Here is a 23,780-nt window from a genome sequence, read left to right as displayed (position 1 = left end):
TGGGCATCAGCTTGAATTTGATCTTGAGGCCCATGACTACCAACAGTGACCAAACTCTAAAGTCAGTTATTTTCCCTTAAAAATTAAACCTATCTGTATCTATCATTCCTTTCCTGGCCTCAGAAGCTACCATACCTGAGTCTCACTAACTCAGACAGGCACAGAATTTCAGAATGGATATTTAACCTTTAGGGAATTAGTGCAGTGTCCCTGCTGTTAGAGTGTGCCAGTGTCAGCAAATCACTCATTGAACACTGCAGGAATATTCTTTTGTTGAGAAAAAGGCAAATGCATTGTAGCAGTGATAACTGCATGCTTTACCAGATGAAGAAGCTTTTTCCCTGAGTGCTGTCACTCCACTATGTCTTGCAGTAGCCATAGCTCCATACAGTGCGGTAACAGTCAGTCTTGGGTGGTTGGTGTGCTTTTGAGTGCCATTTATCAGCTATGCATGACCCTTTGAAGAGGTACAAGCAAAACTCCTGTTCATTTAAAATGCTTTCAAGCACACATTCCACATCCACAAGGTCCCAAATGTAATGGAAGTTAATTTGTAGTCTCCTGAGAGAAAAAGGAGACATCCAGCATTCAGAGAAAAGGGTGTCTGGAGATATAACTTTATTAATTGACAGAAATTTCTTAATTGTTTCTGGAGATACTTTCTGAGAGTACCAAATTCTTTTTTTCTTTTATTATTTTTTATTGATTTTAGATCGATAAATACATTTGGCATACCTAGGGCAGAATGAGTAAGGCACTGCTCCATTTAATATATTCTGATACGATCTAATTTTCTTGTGAAATGCTGTCTTCAGCTTCACCTAGGCTCAATATAGACTTTGAACTTCTAAATCTTCATTATTAACATTATTGGAGGAATAAGTAGGATCATGACTCAACTACTCCAAACTTTTACGATATTGTGTTAGAATCAAAATTTTACTGAAAATTGAGGAATAAGGAAATGTAGTTAAGAAAATAGAAAATAAAATAAATATTTGCCTTATTACATTTTTTTTAAGTAGTATAGTACTTCCAGTATTCAAGTCAAGGGAACATCTTTATGAGTTAACCAAACCCACTGTAAAAGGAAACAAAAGTAATTTCTCATACTTACCTAGAAGTATCAGTATGCAAGCTAAAACTGCAACTAAAGCTTCTGTGCTGAGACCCATGGAATACAAGAAAGCTTTGTATCGACAGTATAAAGTGTTAACTTCAGTGTCACAGTCGCAGACAGTGATGGTAAGAGTATTTGTGCTTGTCTGTGGTGGGATTCCATTATCCAGAATTAAGATTGGTAGGTAGAAAGAAAACTGCTCCTCTCTCCTGAAGCCACTTTTTGCTGTGAAAATTGTAGCTGTGTTATCTAGAAGATGAATTATAATGCATGATGCACGTTAATCGCTTTTTGCAAAGAACAGAAAAACTCCAGTGGAATCTGAACTATTTTAAAACAGTGGTCTCATGCAAAGTTAAGAAAGTTAAAAAAGTAAAAGCAGGCACTCATACACAATGAAGTCAGTCATGAATAAACTGCATTATTTTTGGCATATGGATTCTGGAGCAATAACAAAATTTAACCTTGAAGCTCTGTTTTTAATGTTCAGAGCAAAAAAAAAACCAAAAAAACAAAAAAACCAAACCTGGTACCCAATACCTGTTCAGACTAATTACTTGATTCTTAAAATGGTTCCATGTAACCAGCTGCTACCAGTCCAGCAGATGAAATAGAGTTTACTAATCAAAAGGATTCAAGTGTGTCTGGCAGAACACAGAGAAAACAGGTGGAAAGAGAAAGAAAAAGCAAGAAAAAAAGTCCAATAAAGCAGGATTTTATTTCTTTTCCTGACTCAGAAAATAGAGCTAGCAGAATTCCTATTACATAGTAAGTGAAGAACGTCTAGAGGCTCTCACCTTGCTTTGTATTTAACTATTACTGTTTACAATTCAATTCTATACAAAACCCAGCTTAAGTTCAATTCCTGTTGCATATCAACTAATTCAAATCTGAAACTTAGCTTATTGTGAAGCAAATTAGCCCTTTCCAAATTTGTATATAATAGAGAGAAGAAAAAATATAAATATATAAATATTTACCTGTCAGAATTTTTTTTATCACGGCAAGGTGAATTTCTGCATGTGTACATACATGTACATAGGGAATTTCTTTTTAAAATAAATATTTCTAGCATTACCTGTGTAATATGTCTATCCAAAGAGTCTACTGAAGTCAATACCCTCACATTTAAGTTCTTCTAGGTTTCTGATATAGTTCATAAAGTAATTCTGAGATGAAACACTCCAGATCTGTAGAGTCACTTTTGGTTTTGCCTAGACTATTCCAGTCATCCAGTCTTTTCCAGGAAATGTAGCAGAAAGGGAGAAATTGAGAGCTGATCATACCATATTTTAAAATGTTTTTGTTCCTAATGTTTTAGCCACCTAAAGTAACTGGACATATTGCCTTGCCTGTGGCTCTGCTCAGGATTTGTGCAGAATGAGCAAAGGTGAAAAGTCTTGCAGCTTGTATGCAATTTGACCTTAATGTAACAACTTACCTCTTTCTAGCACTGAGTGAGAGGTTAATGAAGCTGGAATTTAAATACATACTAATATGTTGATGAACTCTGGTGATATTGTGAGAAATAGTTTTCCATTTAACAAAGGCTGAACTTTCAAAAACTTACTTCCATTGATTTGTTCACCTAGCCAGAACATTCACATAATTAACAAAGTCAATAAGAACAATGTATACTTTAGTCAAGTATTAAGAACTTCTTTATAGCCTCAGCAGATTCATTCTAAGGGATCATCTTCCCTGAAATTCCATCAGATATTATACTTATGTTTTTACCACAGACTGCTTTTTCTTAATATCTCTCTATATCACTCTTTTAATAAGAGTCTCAATATCAGTTCTGAATAACGTTACAATATATACAGAAAACATTTATATGATGTGATCAATAATCAGTGTAAGGAGCTTAAAATGTATTTTAGTCTCGCTGAAGTGATGAAGTAACAGTTTTATATTAACAGTAATCTTTCTGATGATCTTGTTTCTTAAACAAGTAAATCATTTTAACAAGAATAATAAATTTTAAGGAACACCAGTGTATTTTTAATCTTGGAATTTTAACTTTCCTTGAAAAATCTTTTGCTGTTCATGTTACTTGCCTGATAAAGGAAAATCAACTGCTTGATATGACTGAATTATTGATTTTAAAAGCAACTCATGCCATGTTCATATCTTGTGATAACAATTTCCATTTAAGTAATTTTTTATAAAATTAGTGATGAGGACCGCCAGAAGTATTTCTTTAGGAAGATCTTAAAGAACTACATGAATGATACTACCTTGATTATCTTTGACAGTAAAATGTGAGTCGTTTGTGGCCTCCTGAGCCAATGAGAAGTAAAAATGATGACCTTCTGGTGAGTCATCTTGATCCACTGCACTGATGATTTGAATTAGCTGAGAACATAAATAAACAGAATTGTTGAAAGGTATTTACTTGTCCTTGAAAACAATGAAAGGACGTATCAGATGTGTTGAAGTGTTGACACTAGAAATGTCATCTGTGAATACATATTGAGTGCATGTTATGCACTCACAAATACACAGTTACTATACGCAAACAGGCTTTATTGAGACTCATGTTCTGCAACAACTATGCTTAGATTTTTCATCCATTTGACAGAGGCAGGCATTAAAATCCTGAGAAAATGTAAGATTTTCTGTATCAAAAGACCAAGCTAAATGAAATTTCCTTAAAAGAAAAAAAAAAACAACTGAGCATATATACAATGTTTTGTCCCTTTTTTTTTTCCAAGGTGAAAAGCATATCAATGTACATTTGAACAAATCCCTCTATATGGAAGCCCACCAATTTTCAGAAAACATAATGCATGTTTGAACTTGGGCTATATTTTATTAGTCATCCCATACCCTGTAGATATTTGTAAACCAAGAGACTTGAAGACTTAACTTTCCTCAAACCAAAAAACCACCTGAATACTAAAACCAATGTTTTAAAAGCAAAACGGTAAGTCCCTGGAAATGACTTCATCTTTCCATTTGTGCCTTTGAAAACTGCTTCCTGATTAAACCATTTTTCAGTCAAAGATCTAATATTTCAGCACATATTTTTCTTTTCAAGCAAGCTAAGCTTGATAAAATCATCACAGCAGAGTGCAAAATGTGGCTTACACCCCTGAAGCTTTATATTCTTAGCACTGTACTCTTTTTACATGTGCAATTTATTTCAAATCTATATTTTTATTCTATGGGAAAAAGAGAATCCTTGAGATTTTTTTGTTGCCACTAATGAGAGAAGTGATTGTTCAGTTATGTACCTGGTGACAGAGTACAAGGCATGAAGATTCTTGAGGGAATTTTTTCACTTTCAGAGAGCAAACAAAATAGATAATGTGAATACACAAGGAAGCACGCAGGTCAAGAAATCAGTGTAGAGCAATAACTGATAACACTCTATTACCTTGATAATAAACCACAAGCTTCATTTTCATAAGGGAATACGGTTCCCAGAATATGTGCAATGTGAACAGCAACAGAGAATCTAAAACAATTAAAAGTAAAAAATCCACATAGTATGCTGTCCTGTGTTCATAATTTATTGGTATCATCTCTGTGACCACATCTGAGAGAAAGGTTTGTATGGATGTATCTCCATACAGTTCAGGGTCTATCAACCTAGACTGAATATGCGGAGTAATATAGTAACCTACAAAGATGTTTTAGCATGTCTAATTTGATTTGGTTTTGGTTTAGTTACTTGGCTAAAAAGAATAACCTACCTAAAAAAAAAAAAAAAAAAAATCCACATTAATTAGAGATGTGAATTTTATACTTCCTTGTTTCATTTTAAGTTATTTAGCCAAGTATCAGCAATGTCTTTGCAAATTATAATTTCAGGACTCTACCATGCTCAAAAATCACAAAATCATTGCAGTTGCAAATTAGATGCTTTTTTGCTGTTTCATTATTGGCAAATTAAATGTTGCTTTACATACACAATATAATAACCCTCAAAAATGGTATCTATATCTGATACTATCAGTAAAGTTCTGAGGAGTATATGATTGACTGAAAAAATCCACACTTTCCTCTGTTTTGATCTGGTTAGTGCTGTTCTACATAAACCTGAGACTCCTATGGTTATTCTAGGAATATTCATGTGCCTTAAAGTATTCAGCATAGAAATAGTGCAATATTTGGAACAGAAGGATAGCACAAATTTTGTTTATTTCTTCTTGTATCACATCCACTAAGATTCGGTAAAACCCAGACAAGTCTATAAGATAGTCATTGAACAATAGGCAACTCTGATTTTGCTTATTCTGAAATTAAAATCACCCAGAGAGAAGGAAATTTTCTTTTTTTTCTAATTTCCTTGACTTTTGTACATCTAACCTAGGAGATTCTAGTGTTTTCTTAGGGAAATTGTCATCGCAGAGTGAAAAACTGCATATTGCTTCTGAGCCAAGGTTTAAAAGCCCCTACATTTTATAGTATAAGCAAAGAAAATAGAGTCAATTATGTGTTGCTTCTGGAAGGTTGTACCAGTTGTTGTATTGACTAGGCTGAATTTTAAATGCTGTAAAATTTCCTACTTCAAATCTCATTAATCTAGAAGTTTTAATAATCCAGCAGTCCATTCGAAAATGTATATTTTTTTAAAACTAAGATTAACTCATTTTTCTTTTCTTGAAACACTGATTTAAATTCATGGTGTATGGGCCTCATTTACTGTTTCTTTCAAAACACACCGAGGTCACTAATGATTAGTGAGCACTTTTGGCTGATAAATATAATCAGTGGAGGAGTCTAAGATACCAGTAACAACCCTGGTTTGTCATTGATTAATTATTATTTATGGAAGAGATTTTCTGTAAACCCTCTTTGACTCAAAGTCTAGCTGTCTGTTTATCTTGTAAATGTGTTATGGAGTACAAAATAGCTGACTGACTAGTAAAAATTCATTAAATATTTATTTCTTCAAATGATGTCACTGAATTGGAACAATAGAGATATCCTAAAAGAGAACTCATTTGTTGCAGTACATTATGCTTCTAAGGGCTTTCTCTCTGCCAAGTCCAACTAAAAGTGTATACTGTCCATCTGAACAATCCTCAATACTATTATTTTTGCTGCCAGCATACTGTGAGTGTATGATTTGGAGTTCTTTATGTATGATTTTATATTTAATTATAGTCTTATCATTCCCATTAAACAGATGGAAAGGAATAGGAATAAATTTGACACCTTTCTCTTTCTGCTTTAGTTTCTTTCTTTGCTATACAACATTCTTCAGTAGGAGTTCTGCTGTGTTTTGCAGGATGTAAGAATTTTGATCTCTCACCTGTTTTGGGAGTGCAGAACTGGTTTTGTTCGAATTGGCAGAGGTCTTATATGTAGTAGGATTTTTCTTATTGCTTAATAATGTTTGATGACCACCAGAATCTAGTGCAGGTAAAAGATTAAAATGTTCAGTATTATCAACGAGACTTGTATTTTCCAGGTAGGCCTTTTCCATCAAGACCACGGTTCTTCTTTTGACTGCTTCTATTTCTTTTTTGAAAAGCAAATTGTCACAATATTGATATGATTTCTCAGAGCCTACTGTCTGCTCAACTATAAAAAAAATGGTGTACATCTCATCAAAGGAATCATGCTATGACACTTGAGAACCTTTTTATGTTTGTCTATATATACTGATAAACTCTACATATTTGTTCCATGAGTTAATGTTGTCAAATCACTGTCCATATAAAACATGAAAAGAAATTTTCCATGGGCCACTTTGCATGCTGTTTAAAAATGTCACAAATTACACTCAGTGTATCTGCAGTTGTAGTTTAGAGTAAGGGCCAGCTAGGATGTATGATACTTTTGCCATGTTTTCATACTTTAAGGGATGCTATCATTGCTTTTTTTCCTTTTTATATTCTTATCACTACTGCTCAGATGCTTTTTGTAAATGAGGAAGAGAATATAGCAAGGTGAAATAATAAACATCACCTTACTAACCCATGACATTCACTTCTCTGCTATAAAAATTATTTTATATCATTATTTTTAGAAAGGATCAATTTTAGTAAACTACTCATTGTTAATATTAATTACACATCTATAGAATTTGGTTAGATTTCCTCTCTTTTTCTGTCAGTAATTATACAGAGAAGTAATATCAAATGAGTACTCTTCACTTTCACTCAAACTGATGATTACTTTATTCCATACGAAGTACTGTCTAAGTAAATTTAGGGGCTTTTCTTATCTCTAACAAAGTTCTCTGCACATATAGTCACTTCTTGGGATCTAATAAAAATTACTAAGCAAGCTGCAATGTCAAAGTCACTTCATATGTGATCTCCAAATTACAGAAACTCAGAACTGCCTTAATAAATATACATTAGAGAAGCCAACATTAATTCAGAATGTAGGTGTATTTGCTGTAGCTTGTCTTCAGCTGAAATCTGTGCATAATATGAAGAAAGACCAATATGCACAATACCAAATGAAATTAAAATGCAGAAATATAGATACATTCTTGATGGCCAATTTGCTAAAAGATGATGTAAGACGTTTCATACAGCTTACTTCAAACCTTCAAGCTTCAGTTTCAGGACATTAATTTATTAATGCCTTGGGAATTAAGGTTTCCGGATCAAATCTGTTCTTGCTGACATTTCTCTTGTGTTACCTTTGGGACAGATTTTTCTCCATTTTGCATCCAGATTATTGTCATAGAATATTACCTCTCTAATTCAACAGTTTGTAGTCACTCTACACACACATAAAGGGTAATCATAAAGAATTAATAACACATGATCATGATTTATTATATTTACATACAGTTATAAAGCCAAAAGATCCAATCAAAAGGGTTCTGGGTTTGGATATCTCACTAATATTGTTCTATTTCGTCTGATATTAGCTATAGCTATAATAGGACACTGTTCACATCAGTTTTCGTGTTTGAATGATTTTTAAAATAATGTATTTAATACTGGTAGTGCAGTGGAAGTGTTTTTTTAATGTTCAAAAGAAAACTTTAGATGTAGTTAGTATACAACTGAATTGGATTATGAGACAGTGCAGAACTATTTCATGAAGTAGATAGTAAAAAATCCATTCAAAATGTCTAATAAACATGATGAATGGATTTAGAATTATATATAAAAAAACCCCTTGTGTCTTTACTTCCATTTTTATTGCCAAATTTCAAATAATGGTCACACAGAACGAAATGTAATTATTGTATTTAAATCTCTTTCAGAGACTGAACTAAACAAGCCTGTAACTCTTACAAAACCACCATTCAATGACATGAAGGTTAACACTCACTGAATAAAAACACATGACAATTTTTTATAATCTTTCAGAAAATCCAAAACTAGCATTCTTCTTTAGATTGAAGCTACTGTTAAATGCCTCTGAGTCTGAGTAGTCTGAACATCAATTAGTTTTATTCATGAGTTGTTTTAACTCATCATAGCCTAGTATACTCTAAGGCTATGTAAAAATAAGTTATTTGCCATACAACTCGATGTTGCCTTTATCATAAAACAGACAGACACTCAAAAAATTAATCAAAATAAGAAAACTTCTTTTGGACAGTATCTTTCCCCTTGCAGTGCTTTTCTGTCTTTTTCTCCAAAGAATATAAGCTAGGGGATGCAAACATATTTCAGAGTGTCCTATGAAAATAGTAGACACAGCTCAGATGAAATCAAGTAAGCAAATGAATTTGAGTGGTGCAGAACATCTCTAAGAATATTCAGCATAATATTTCCAGATAGATGATAAAGATAGCATCTTTAGAAATGGAAAAGCAATAGAATATCTATTCAAGCTTTGATCTCAACTCATAACATGTAAGCAGATTCTTGACGTATTTAGAATTGATTGCAGAAATATGACTAAGATAAAAAGGTATGTAATATTCTAATTAAGCCTTTCAACTGCTTAAACTGGTTCTTCTAAAATGTAAATTCTGTTATTCAATGGACAAGCAGGGCATCTATAAAATGTATTTCTAACCTTCTTGCAAAACTTTTTTCCGTGAATAAAAAGTCAAAGAATAATAACACTGAAGGAGATACATTGACTATAAATTCTGTTTTAAAACATATACATTACATATATGTATCATTACATATATGTATGTATATATTACATATGTATCATACACATTATGATACATATACAGTATCATAAAATTTGGCTATGAAAGTTATGCACTTTATCAGCAATTTCCTCTTGTTCTTCCTAAAATAATTTCTTAATTAGAAGATTATTAAACATTACTGTCATAATCTCAAAAGGCCAAAGTAAAGATGCCTGTGACTCTTAAAACATCTATAGCAATGAAAGAAGAAAAAAAACAGATAAATTCTAGAGTAACATTTTCCTATCTGTAAAATAAGAAAAATATCCTACTCATTCCTTATTCAGATATTGCAATATTATAAAGTGATAATTCTTTATCTTACACTTGAAAAATTTATTATAATTGATACTACTACTATTCTTTACATGTTATTTTCTTCAGTGATTCTCAAAATACTTTATATATACACACATATATATACTTCATCTGTTCTTGACAAGTAGTCGTTAATGGTCTAGAATCCAGATGTTATTTATCAGTAAGTAACTATGGAATAATAAAAACCTTTGGAAAGAAACCACCCGGGGTTTTTTATATTGTATATGCATTTTATAAGCTTCTATACTTAATTCACAGTGTCTTGATGAGAAGGAACATGAAGTGGCTTTTGCTTTAATGCCTCTACTGTAGTCTGTCAAAGAGTTGAAGATCAAAAGAAAATACTTGCTCCAAGTACCAGAGGTACTTATAAACCAGGGGTAGCCTTTGCAAAATGGAAAATTACCAAATGCAGAACAAACCAACTGCTGATAAAGAAATATATAAACAGAACAAAAAAACCTGTAAAAAAGTTACTTTTGCTACAAAGAAAGCTTTATTTCACTGCAGACTAATCAAGGTCAAAATAAACCAAGCAGATGTGGAAAAATAGGCTTTGATTCAGGAATCAAAATACAGCAGAACATTTGAATGGAACCATCACAAACATCTCAAAGGTCTCATTAGTGTGTCCAAATAATGATTTAAAGAGATGGTAAAATATATAGACTTTTCTGTCTATAGGGCTTTTTTTACTAATTTTTTGGACACTTTCTTTGTCACTTAGAAAAAAAAATGTTATCCCTTTGTTCATTTTGCAGGTTTTTTTTTTTCAAACTCCTCTTTGGAGTCTGGTTTATTACACATGGTAGAGTTTATTCTGTAGAACTCTATCACTTAAAAAACATAAAGCTGAAGAGGAAAGTGATTGGAGGAAAATGGAGAGGAGGATTAGGGCACATGACTGATGTGATCCCATCCACCTGGGGAGGGAGTAGGAAATAAAAAAAACTCCAGGGAAGGATGCTTAATACAACAATCCCATAAACTGCCAGCTAGGGAAAGTGTTGCAAGGGATATGATTTAAAAATCTTCAGATTTCCACTGAACTAGACAGGGTTTGAATTCAGGTCACAATAAATTATTTCTAATGTGAAAACACAATGAATCTGGTTTGAATCTGGTATGAATCTGGTTTGAATCTGGTCTAAATCTGTTTTTTCCAGAAAACATGCTGTTACTGCAATAACCAGGTCTAGTTTTAACTTCTGTGGTATGAGCATGAATCAAATCTATGGTTTATTCTGTGAGGTTTTGTTTGTATTTAGTTTCTGTCTGTATTTCTCTATTACCTGTTACACTAGACAATAAAGATAGGTCAATTTTATTTTTAAGGGGGAAAAATACAGAGTCTTCTAAAATCTAAATTTCAAACTATACATAAATCAAAAGAACTAGTTTTAGAAACAGATAAATTACATCATGTACTCACAATACTGATATAATCAATATTAAAGGAAATTGTAATAGAATAAATCTTCATTGCAATGAAAAAACTGATGACTAACTCCTTGACACTTACCTGGTCAGAAACTGCATTTTCACAAACGAATGTTTCATAATCTATAGGGAATCTTGGTGCATGATCATTAACATCAAGAACTTGGATATATACACTTGCTTCTGAAATTTTTTCAGGATTTCCTAATTGTTAAACAAAATAGAAATCAAAATCTGTAATCTAATACATATTTAAAATTAATGTATGCAGTAGAAAATGTTACTTATATTATTTAGAGAAAAAAATAGTTACTGAGTCCTACAGACACATTTTATACTAAATCTTTTTAATGATTTCAGATATATCTTAGTGCTGTGGTTTAACCACAGACAGCAACTAAGCACTACACAGCCACTTGCTCACTCCACCTGCAGAGAGATTGGAAAGAGAATCAGAAGAGTAAAAGTGGGAAAACTTGTGAGTTGAGATAAAGACAATTTAATAGGCAAAGCTAAAGTTGTATGCACAAGCAAGGCAAAACACAGGTTTCATTCATTATTTCCCATTGATAGGTAGATCTTCAGTCATCACCACAAAAGCAGGGTTCCATCATGCATAACGTTTACTTGGGAAGACAAGCACTGTAACTCTGGACATCATCCCCTTCTTCCTTCATCCTCCAGCTTTGCATACTGAGCATGATATCATATGGTATGGGATATCCATTTGGTCAGTTGGGGTGAGTCATCCCAACTGTATCCTTTCCCAGCTTCTTGTACACTAGTGGAATGCTGTGAGAAGCATGAAAGGACTTGACTCTCTATAAGTACTGCTCAGTAATAGCCAAAACATCTCTGTATTAACAAAATCCAAAACCTAGCCTTGTACTAGCTGCTGTGAAGAAAGTTAACTCCCCTAGCAAAAACCAGCACCGCCTCCAACTCTTATTCCATATCATTTATGTCATGCTAAAATATCACACTGTCCAGTACAACCTCATTAACCACTCTCTACCTTCCCATGCTTTGATATGATACACAATTACAATTCCTTTGTTTATAGCCTGCCCCTATAAAATGCCCCAAAAATGTAGATAAATATGTCTTTTGAGTCCATTTAGTCCATGACTTCTGGCTTCACCTCTCATAAAAGTCTTTCTGGGCAGCAGGGATGACATGAAGTCTACTCAGTCAACAGAACATGATCAGGCTTCTGTGCAGTGTGGCGGGCATATGACATTGAATGCAGAAGAAAGATGATATATAGTGTGGGATTGTTACATTCTGAAGTCAATTCTAGTTCCCTTACTACTGTGCTTTGCTCACTTTTATCAAAGTTCATTCTTCATTAATCTGGGTGATTTTTACTGTAATACCATTGATATAGCATATAATAACTATAGTAGTAATAACAAACAGTGGTAAGGTTATAAAACAATTATCATACAATTTGATTCCTTGACTATTCTCTCCAAAAATAAAATCTACTTGAAGCAGATATCCGACTTGCCCATCCTACTGCATCACCTCTCATATATGTCCAGGTCCCTGAGGGAAAACAGTCCTGTGAATGAGTTTGCCTTTGCAAGAGGCAGGAGTGAAACAAACTGTCTTCTCCAACACATTATTTATGTGCGCTAAGGAGATTTTATGCTTTTTATTGTTTTTATTGTGCAGGGACAGCTTGATTGGTAGATCCTCTAGTGTAAACTAGCCAGATAGCATTTTCTAAATGCATTACCAACATTTGAAGCTCCTGGCAATCCTTCGTCTCAATGTAGTCTTTAACACTCCATCATATCCTTTGATTTTCTAGGAGGCTAGTGCATGATATATGATGTTATATACCCACTCAATGGCTTTTTGGTACAGGTATCTATGAGATTGTTTTGGAAATGAGTCCCATTTTCTGACTCTTTCCTCTCTGAGACGCCATGTTGCCATAGATCTAGCTTTTCAAGGCCCAGGATAGTGTTTCGGGCAGCAGCATGTGTCATGGTTTGACCTGACAGCTGAGTCCGGTAAGGGGGAAGGGGCTGTAAAGATGGCTTCTGTAAGAAGTTGCTTGAAACTCTCCCCAACTCTGAGCCAGACCCACTTCTGGGACTGAGCCAATTAGATACCTCCAATATCACTATTAAAGAAGAAGCTGAAATAAGAGGGTTCTTCATGTTCCTTCTTTCTTCTGTCCCTTCCTTCTTTCCCAGCTGGTGGTGGTGCAAGCAGTAGGAAGAGAGAGAGAAGCAACCACATGGACCGCAAGGTCAGTGAAGGAAGAGAACAGGTATGCTGGAGCAGAGACTCCCCTGCATCCTGCAGAGAGGACTGGTGAAGCAGAGATTTGTTTGCATTTCATTAAAGACCCCACATCAAGGGCAGTGACCATGGCCAGAGGAGGCCATGTCCTGTGTGAGGGACCCCGTATTCATAGAAACTATAACTATGGGGAAGGACCCACACCAAAGAAGTTTGTTAAAATTATGGCCAGAAGAGACCATGTCTTGTGGGAGGGACCTGTATCTGCAGAAACTGCAGATGTGGGGAAGAATCCACACCAGAGATGTTCATTAAGCACTGCATCCTATGTGAAGGACCCTGGACTGGCAGAAGCTGTAGCTGCTGGGAAGAGTCCACATCAGAGAAGTTCTTTCAGGACTATGTCCCAGGGGAGAGACCCCGATCAGAGCAGGGGAAGAATGCCAGGAGTCGTCACCCTCTGAGAAGAGAGAAGCGGCAGAGCCCATCTGTGAGAGACTGACCATATCCCCCATTCCCTGCCCCCACTGAGCCGTTGAGGGGGGAGGAGGTAGAGATATCGGGAGCAGTGAGCTGGGCCTGGGAAGAGAGGAGGGTTGGGGGAGGGAGATCTTAAAGTGCTGGTTGTATTTTTCTCAATCATCCTACTCTCTTTTTACTTTTTTTTCTGTTTCTTGTAGATAGTAAAATAAACTTTCCTTACTTTCTCCTCTAAGTTGAGTAGTGGAGTCTGTTTTGCCTGTATGTGATGGTTTTGCCCAGCTGGGACAAGGGAAAAAACAATCACGACTGCATGCAGCACAGCATATGTTTCCAGACATCTGGTGGTTGCTTCTACCGTTGTATATAAGCAAATACTGTTTACCTTGGTGAGTTTGTGAGAGTGTGATGTAATCAGTCAGGCTTGCCCATACATGTATTTCAGCCACTGTCCTCCATAATAAGAGTATTTAAGTGCTTGGTATGCTAACTGTGACACATTATTTAAATTCACCTGAATGTTTTCCTATGTGACCTACTCTAGGTGGTCCTTTTCTGGAAGGGGAATTGGACTTGACGATCTTTTGAGGTCCCTTCCAACCCTTAAGATTCTGTGATTCTGTGGTACTGTGGTAATCACTTTAAAAATTCTTGAGTGAACAGAGTTTTCTGTTCAAGTGCACTGTGTGATCTGTACAACTCATTTACTCCAAGTAGCATGAGTTGCATGGTGTGTAGAGTAGACCCTCCCTTTGAAAATCCAGCCCAGCATCAGCATCTGGGGTACCAAGAGTACCTGTGCTTCAGTTTCAACCACTCTGAAGCAGTTCAAAGTCTTTGAAATGCTGCCAATGTCTCTTTTTCATTTGGAGTATAGTAGGCCTCAGATCCTTTATATAGTGGACTTCAAAAGTCAAGGGATCAGCCGTGTGCTTTCTCAAAGTAGGGCACATTTCTAGCATCTTGACATGCCTTGACTGGTCCAAGGGCTACTCCCATTTAATTTCTTCAAAGGCTTGTTGTTTCTTAAGGCCTCATTTATTTATAGAGAGGACTTACAATCAGATTGTAGTTTGGAATGTGCATTCTTCAAAAATCCACAATGCTTAAGAAAGCTTGTGTTTCCTTTTTTTCTAGTTTCTGGACATATAGTTGCCATTTTGTTGATCACAACCATGGGGATCTGACAACATGATTCTGTGATTCTGTGATTTTACTCCCGAAAACTGGATCTCCTCTGCAGATTACTTAATCCTGCTTCAAGCTTTGTACTACCAAGCTGACCAAACAACTCACTCTCCATTGGTCCCTCTTTGTCTTTTCAGTTTATTACTACTAATGAGTTGGCATGTGACAATGGTTCACTTGGTACAAACTTCTGCATATGGGTCATATGTATTGTACCTCATCTAGATTTTTTGGTAACTGCAGCTCCAGGGTCATAATAAACCAGCTCTGACATGGCTAATTCCCTCAAGTGCTAGCTACCTGTCTTCATGGTGGTCCACTTGCCTGTATGACATACAGCTTTGAAGGGATATCTTTCCCTCATATCTGACAGAAGTCACTTGCTGAAGCTGAGGACTTGTGTCTTTTGCTGAATTTCTTTGTCAATGCCTCCTTCTCTCTACAAGTATCCCAGTTGTCTGACTTTCTTACTCTCCAATTCCAAGTTACTGACCCTATTATCCCAGAATCAGAACTGATGGGTGATAATGTGCTCTCCTGGCCAACAGTAATTACCTCTGGTTCTAGCTCTTCCTCATGTTGATCCTGGTTCATCTCCATCCCTTAATAAGCAAAGTGACTCTCTTGTATATTTCTTCTTGTGTATAGGAGCAACTAATATGGTCAGGGGTCAGTTCTCTGGTTCAGTTGCAGTGCCTGCTGCAGGGATTGGAGTAATCATAGTGATTGTTGTAGGAGTTGAAGTAGTTGCAGTGACTGTCATTTTGTTGTCAGATTCAGAGGTCTTGTCTTCCTCTCATATAGTGTTTAATAGGGCTCACCAGGTATGGGCCAGGCCCCAGCACGCTGCAGGGATTTGTGTCTCTATGGAATTTCCCAGGTAACAGGATACTTTCTTCAAATATTTCACTAGTTTTTAAGGATTTTGCTCTTGTTCAGATGTGAAGTTCCAAAGCATTAGAAGCATCCACTATCCTAGATTCTTACCCATGGCACTCACAACTCTTCAGCATTGGGACAGATCTCTGGGTGATACTCTTAAATAATTGTTTAACACTAAACAAGGCCTGAACCACATTCAAGAACATACTAGCTCTTAACAATATGACCATACTGGTCCCAATATCCCAAGGATATTAAAAATTCTGAAGAGCCTGGAAGAGAAGGAGAAGGTGAGGGAAGGTGTCTCCCTATAGATTGGCTTTCTGAGGAGAAAAGGTAGAATGTAATTAATAATAGTTTCTGGATATAACAGCAATACTGAGTACAAATACCAGAGTAGTCACATGACTGATAATTTTATCATACGATAAGCCAGTATTACATAGTACAGCAAAGAGATAACCTTAATACACCTGCCATTGATGATAAGCAGGGAATATATATCCGACAAATTGTTACATAACACAACTCTGAATGATAAGGGAGGGGGTGATGAGAAGTAAACCTGGTCAGACAGACTAATTGATAGGGACATGTGAGAGTGTCAGAAGGTTTATTACTATGAGATTATCTGGGCTCCTTGTCAATTGGGACATTGAGGGAGAAAAAGGTGAAAAATGAAACAAAATATACCAAGATACAGACACAACAAAGCAAGCATGAAGGAAATGACAAGAAACAAACCTCACAGTTAATGATGTGCTATCTGAAAACCACAGGACAATTTCAGGTAGATCAATCTGGACTTTCTCACTACAAAGATCATAAACCAGAAACACCCCAGACCAAGAGATGTGTGGGAATCAATTAAACTGTGCAGACTCATATGGTATATGCAGAGAGGAACAAAGATAGGGCAGATAGAAAGGGGCAAAAAAGAGACCAGGCTTGTAATATGAGGCCAGTAAGTTTGTTTGTCTAGCCAAGCCCTGCACCTGGTTGCCAGCCAGTCCTATCATCTTACATCTTCTTATAAAATCATTTCTTAGGTATCCCTCTGCATAATTTCACTCTCTGTCATTGCATATGCATGTGTACTGCAGAGACTAAGTACCAACTACTGGTAAAAATTGTGTGTGTGTGAGGGAAAATTGGTGACAGGTACTGGAGTCAGATAGGAGTATTAGCACTCTTGGCCTATGGTGCCTGCTACTGGAGTGAGTGGAGGTCGGTATCTACCTTTTACTCAAACTGGATATATTATGGATATGTCTGTGTTTACTCGATGCTGATGATGCCACATCTTAAATACTGTGTTCAGTTTTGGGCCCCTCACTACAAGACATTGAGGTGCTGGAATGTGTCCAGAGACAGGCAACAAAGTTGGTGGAAGGTCTAGAGAAAAAGTCTTACAAGGAGAGGCTGAGGGAACTGGGGTTCTTTAGCTTGGAGAAGAGGTGGCTGAGGGGAGATTTTATTAGTCTCTACAACTACCTGAAAGGGGATTGTAGCAAGATGGATGTCAGACTCTTTTCCCAAGTATCAAGTGACAGGTCAAGATAAAATGTCTTCAAGTTGCACTAGATGAGATTTAAATTTGATATTAGGAAAAAAATCATCATTGAAAGGGATGTCAAGCTGCCCAGGGAAGTGGTGTAGTCACCATCCATGAAGTTATTTAATTGATGTGCAAATGTGGCACCTTGGGATATGGCCTAGTGGTAGACTTGGCAGTGTTAGGTTAGTGGTTAGACTTGATGATCTTAATATCTTTCCAAACTAAATGATTCTATGGTTTTATGATTCTATACTGAATACCTCTCAGAAATATCTCACCTATCAGTACATTAAATCATTATGTACATGAAATGGATCTGCAAAATGTCTGCAACAGTAATATTCACATTAATATGTATATGTTGTTGGGTAAGAACCATAATTAAGAAATTTTTCCAGTGAATAAATAATCTTAAGGCATTCCCAGAACATTAAATAGCTATCATCCTAAATATCTATCAATAATCTGCTCTGTCTAAACCAGAAATATACTAATCAAAAGAATATTTATTTCAGTAAAAAATACCTCATGGTGAGTACTATTGTCACTGTTTCTGACCCGTTAAGAAGTCCTTAAGGCATTTTCTTTATTTAGACAAATGGATTTTTAAGGAAAAAAAAAAAAGCAGAATCCTTTCTGTCTTACTTGAAACTATATGGATCTGGTTGGTTCTTAACATTGTTTTTTTAATGTATAATTCACTAGTTGCTTGGAGCAAGCATTTGTTCTCTTGGATCTTATGGAATCTGTGCTGATAGCTTTGACTCTTTTGCCAAAGGAAGTGAAATCAAAAACAACTACCACAGAGATAAAGGGCTAGATTCTCAGCAGTTTCACATTGCTATGCTTCTTGTGAAATCATTGGAGCTGTCTTAATTTACCAAAGCTTATGGTTATCTCAAAATTGAGATAATTATTTGAGTTATCCCAAAAATACTTCTTTGTGGGATGATGTCTCTTTTGTATCTCTTTGTGGGACACGTGTTTGGGTGTTTGTGTGTTTGATGTCTTGTTGTGGGATGATGTATCTTTGTTGATTCCCAAAATCCATAACAATACAAAAGATAATTAAACAGTGCTTGGCTTATTTTTAAAATAAATGTAAAAAATAACATACACCCTTTTAGAAATAATACCAAGAGGGTAATGCTTGCTTAATCTCTTTTACTTAAGTCAGACTAAGATGCAGAGGGCAGAAATTTTGCTATATTAACACTGAAAGGAAAACTGTAGTATTTACTAGAAGGTAGGGAATACCTTTGGTGGCTTCAGTCACATACAAAGAGACAGGGAAAGTCCTCAGGGGAATTCCTAATTTACTTGTTCGTAAGATTTATGGATAATATACTGTCAGTAAAGCATACCCATTGCTTGCATCAAATTTAGATAACATCTTTCAGCCTAGAGCTGCCATTCACATCTGTTTTCTTTCATGAAGTAACCCGTATGTTAAAAAATTTTTTTTGTAACAATCTTTTTTTTACTTCCTTACTACATTTGGGTTGCTGTGTTGTGGTTGTTTTGGTGGGTTTTTTTTCTTTAGTATATGATTAAATGACAAGGATAAACATTTCTCACATTGCTATTGGAAGATAACAGTATGGAAATCCCAGATGTTTTATTTTGGAAGGGAGAAACATATTAGAAACCCATTCTTTATATCAAATCAGTGTTTGATAAATATTTAATAATGATTTTGGGTGAAGCAGAGTGTCTCCTCTTGTTGTAACTGGAGGAGAAAGTGTAAACTTGTAATGTTTTTTTTCTTTTATCTCTTACTCAGGAAAAAAGTTGTCAGACTTTGAATAAAGCTGTTGTATTCACATCCTTCATTAGGCTAAAGAGCTTTCAAAAACTAGAAAATTTTCCATATTCTTCACGAGATAGACCAGAACTTGAAGAACATGGTCTAGGGGTACAGTTTATCAAGTGCAATAGACAGAATTAATGTGAAGAATGAAGTCGATTTTTTAATTACTAAGGATCAAAATAATAGTAACTTTTTTATTTTGGAGCTGTGTAAAAAAGAAAAACCCAAACAGTGGCCATTTCTATAGACAAAGTAGAACTCAGTACTTGCAAGGGATTAAAGAAAATATGACATTATCATCAGCCAATAAAAGGAAACTTGTAGTAATTATAATAATATTAACAATAATAGTTGTTTTTATAATTACAATTAGGCTAAAGCAAATGTCTTTACATCTTAAAGATAATAAACACAATATTTTCTAAAAATAACTAATCTAAAAAAGACAGAAATCTGTCAATAAAAGTATACATGACTCAAGTGGAGTGACAAATAAATATTGAAAAATGTTATGATCTATGTCTGAGACTTTCAAAGTTACATAGTTCTGTAGTTCATCTGGAACTTGCTATGAAAGGTTATCCTCAAGACCCAGAAGGAAAATGACTGTAGTCTCTTGCAGTTATGTATGCTTGTGACTGACTGGTAATGTGCATTTCTAGTGGACATATAAAGAAAAGACGATCAAAGTAAGATCAAGTCAGTTGTTATCATTGGGAAATTTTGTTGATCGTTTATAATTCAACAGAAAGAAAGCTGGAGCAGTGTCAGGCAATCTTCATCTGTCTCAGTAAATCAGTGTTAAGTAAAGCTGCTGACTTAAGGATTTCTTGCACTCATGCATGGTTAGAATGCTGTTGTTTATGCTTCAGCCTTGTATTAGGTGAAAGTTTATTACAATCAAGTAAAAACTGAACAATGGAAGCGTGGTTTCTCTTGAGTCAGAACCATTTTAGGCAAAAAGAAGTGGAATACAACTTGACAGATCTAAGTTTTGAAGTGTGCACTTTTAAGGTCCAATGAATTAGATCCACTTCCAAGTACCTTTAAAACTTGCTGTCTCAATGGTATGAGGATAGGAGAATCCACATAAGTCTGCAAGGATGGTGGCAAGCTCCTCTTACTAATCTCTGTTACCTTTCACTGCAATGGATGCAAAAGATTTGAGTCCTTTATGAATGTCAGGACCTAAATAGGCCCCTAGGGATGATGCTGTTGTAATGCTATTGCAACACCTCTTTCAGTTGCAATAAACATCTTCTGTGGGTGAATTCTAATGGCTTCCGTTACAGTGGAGGCACAATGTCATCCACCAAATATATCCTACAAACAGTACAATTTGTGACTATATCTCAAGGACTAAAATCCTACTAGTTCATAATATGAATTATTTCAGGTATGCCCAGACCAAGGTGACATAAATTCAATGTTTTTGAATTGTTATAGACAATGACCTTAGCATCATTAAAGAAATAAAGAATAAGAATATTAAGAAAATAAGGTCTTGGTTTCTCTACAATAATTTTCATTACACTTATTGTTTTGTAACATTTGCTTCTTTCCTACTTTATTGTTTAGCTAAAAAGAAAAGTCCAAAGTCATCCTGATATGTTTTCATAGTGGTATCTAAGATATGACAAAAATACGCCAATAAACAATTTTACCAACACCTGTCAGCTGCCCAACAATATGAAAAGTGAAATACATTCAAGCTTAAAAACTCAGAGAGAAGATGAAAAGAAAGCAAAATACTGTAATTTCCAAACACAAAATAAAGACTGAAATAAAAATGGCTATGGATTATCTAGCAGTAATATTATACAGATATTCAGGGAATTCTCCCTTTTGGGAAAACTGTAGTTAATGATTATACGTTTAAAATAGTCTTAGAAAGAAATAGCATTTAACAGAGATCCAGGATTTTTTAAAAAATGCTAAAAGTAGTTGCAAAACCTATCTGATTTATTGATTGGATTCTAGTTTCATATGTTTTTTCTCCTTCTGGAGGAGGGATGTGATTAGTTTTTAAATAATATCCCAATAATCTTGTTAAACTTCCTTATAAATCAATAGTAGTTAATTTTCTAGAGTGTTTTCTTGGAGATTGGACATCTAGATCACCAAAAGCACGAACAGAGGTAATTTACATTTGACTTTCAAACCAAACTGACAGGTGAAATCTATATAAAGGATGCTTCACAGATTTAATTGTCAATGTAGAGAAGTCTACCTGGTTTCAACCTTACATTCACAATTAATGAGCCATGGGTTTCTGACTGGTGTTAAATTAGACCCAGGCTAATTTCATACTAGTAAAAAATCTGGTGTGAAATTAACCAGGGTCTAATTTGACATAAGATCTTGAATTTGTTTGCTGCAGTATAGCTTGAAAGTGTTACAGTCTCAATCCTATTATGATTTCTTTTTTTTTTTTTTAATAAGGTCATCTTTTATAAAAAAGAGCACAGGACCTTGGAGCTGAAATACATTCTGCTTCTATTTAACTAATCATTTTAATAATGCTCCTTAATGTAGCAAGCAACAGTAGTATGATGAAAAAGAAGGGTATACTCTTGACTTAAAAGAAGATATATTCAGAGGATAATTACAGTTCACAGTATACAAAACACAGGGTTTCTTAAGTTTCTTACTTGTTTCTGTGGCTGTAACAGTTATGTTGTGCCAGGAAGCTTTCTCTCGGTCCAGAGGTTTAGTTGTAATGATTGTTCCATTGTATTCATTGATGCTGAACAATCTCTTTAAATGTATGCCATGGACAATGGAGTACCTGCATCAAAAAAAGTAAAGAGCTTCCTTAATATTGAAATGTTCCATCAGAGGCAAGGACACAAGAAGCTATTGTCAGTTGAGAAAAGAGAACTGTGCATATATACATACAAATGTGTGCTACAACAACTCAGAAATATGAAAAATGAACACTGATAAACATTTAAAATTCACTACTGCTGAGATCAATGTTCTTCTTTTCATAAAACTAAATATGTCTCAGATCTATATTAATGTGAACTGAATCTGAAATGCATTATTCATTCTTACTTCTAAGTCAGAGTCACAATAAGTGAATGACTTCATTGAAAAGAAACAGCAAAAGTGCCACTTGTGAAATGAGTAACACTAACAGCTAAATGGAAGTATAATGACAAATCTATTTTTATTATTGCTGACATGCTCTGATGCCAAGGGAATGGGCATTATAAAGAAGGATAGACAACTATCTCTAATGAGGTGACGCCTAAGCAGGGTATAAAATCTTAATGCAGGAAATGATTGCAAACTAGACCAGTGTTTCACAGTCTTCACTGGAAAGACCATGAATGCTGTCTCCATATATGGACATGTACACATACACGTATATACATCCATAACTCTCAAATTGTTAAAGTCTAAACATTAGTCACAGGTTAGAGATGGATTGAAGAATACAACAAATATATTGATTCAAATGGAAAGGATATTTACTAATGTTTCTCATGATACATTAAAACAGGACATATGTCATAGGTCACAGCAGAGTTCATTTCATGGAAACAAAACCTGTTTGAAGAACTGCAAGGTTCTTACCATTGCAGTTTTGAATTCCCACATGCAACTATTGACTCTGTTATTGTACCTTTAATTTTGTTCTATGAAGTCTTTCTGTCTCCTGTTGGCACTCAGGACTCCAGCTCAGACCACGTGCCAGTGGTTGGGTGACTCTCTAACTTGTTATTTGTAGTTATAGTTTGTCTGTTTCAAAAATCAGTAAGAGGATAAATCAAGGAACCAGCACAACACAGTCAATGAAAGTTCTCATCATCTGAGTCAAATGTTTGACATTTATAAACCACTAATTTAGGGATTTACTTTTTTTTTTTTTTTACTTAATTATTCTTATCTTCTGCATCCAAAGTTTTTTTTATGGTTTTCTGATGTCGTTTTGTTTTGTTTGAGTTTTTGGTTTGTTTTTTTTTATTTGGTAATCTGCTTCCTGATACATAATTTTCAGAAAATCTGTGTTGGATATTTGTAGTTATTTTTGTTGTTATTAATTTAGTGAGGTTTTGTTGCATGCATTTTTATAAATTTGTTTGCTTGAAATGTGTGATTCAAAAGGCAACACAGCTGGTTTTCTATATTATAAGGAACTGTTTTCATTTATGACAGCAATAGTTTCAAAATTAGATTCATATCTATGGCACTTAGCCCAATAAGCACATGTTTATATTAGAAGTGACATACTCTATTTTAAAGAAACTCAGTGATTCAATGTACAGGTCACTGTTTCAGGACTATGCAGACATATTCATTTTGTTGTAAGTTCCATCAAAATATTTTAAACTACTAAGTCATAGATATGTACTATGTTTAGAAGTTTTGTTGCAGTCATCTAAGTAAACCACAAAACAAACCCTCTGGGTGGTGGGGGGGAGGTACATGTATTTTTTAATTTTTTCTTGTTTAATTTAACCTATGACTACCTTACTAAATAAGAGTAAATGAATATAAAATCATAATTAATGACCTTGCATTGACTAAACCTCTAAAGACAGGACTACAGGTAACACTATATATATACACTTACATATATATTTCTGCTATGAGGAATCTAAACATCTTACATTACTTAGTGTCTCATACATTTGTCCAT

The 23,780-nt window shown here is 34.8% G+C and overlaps 1 protein-coding gene across 1 annotated transcript in view; it reads right to left on the bottom strand.

Annotated features, from left to right (window-relative positions):
• CDH19 (cadherin 19) overlaps window positions 1–23,780 on the bottom strand; it is a 76,716-nt gene that overhangs the window by 4,830 nt on the left and 48,106 nt on the right. The window contains exons 8-11 of the mRNA XM_061994645.1: window positions 21,784–21,920; window positions 11,041–11,162; window positions 3,361–3,478; window positions 1,118–1,369 (exon numbers count right to left, since the gene is read on the bottom strand). Of these exons, the coding sequence (XP_061850629.1) occupies window positions 1,118–1,369; window positions 3,361–3,478; window positions 11,041–11,162; window positions 21,784–21,920 (629 nt within the window). The remainder of the gene's footprint in view (window positions 1–1,117; window positions 1,370–3,360; window positions 3,479–11,040; window positions 11,163–21,783; window positions 21,921–23,780) is intronic.

Source organism: Colius striatus, chromosome 4, assembly GCF_028858725.1.
Source record: "Colius striatus isolate bColStr4 chromosome 4, bColStr4.1.hap1, whole genome shotgun sequence".
NCBI classification, from domain to species: domain Eukaryota; kingdom Metazoa; phylum Chordata; class Aves; order Coliiformes; family Coliidae; genus Colius; species Colius striatus.
This window is presented reverse-complemented; position numbering and strand designations above follow the sequence as displayed.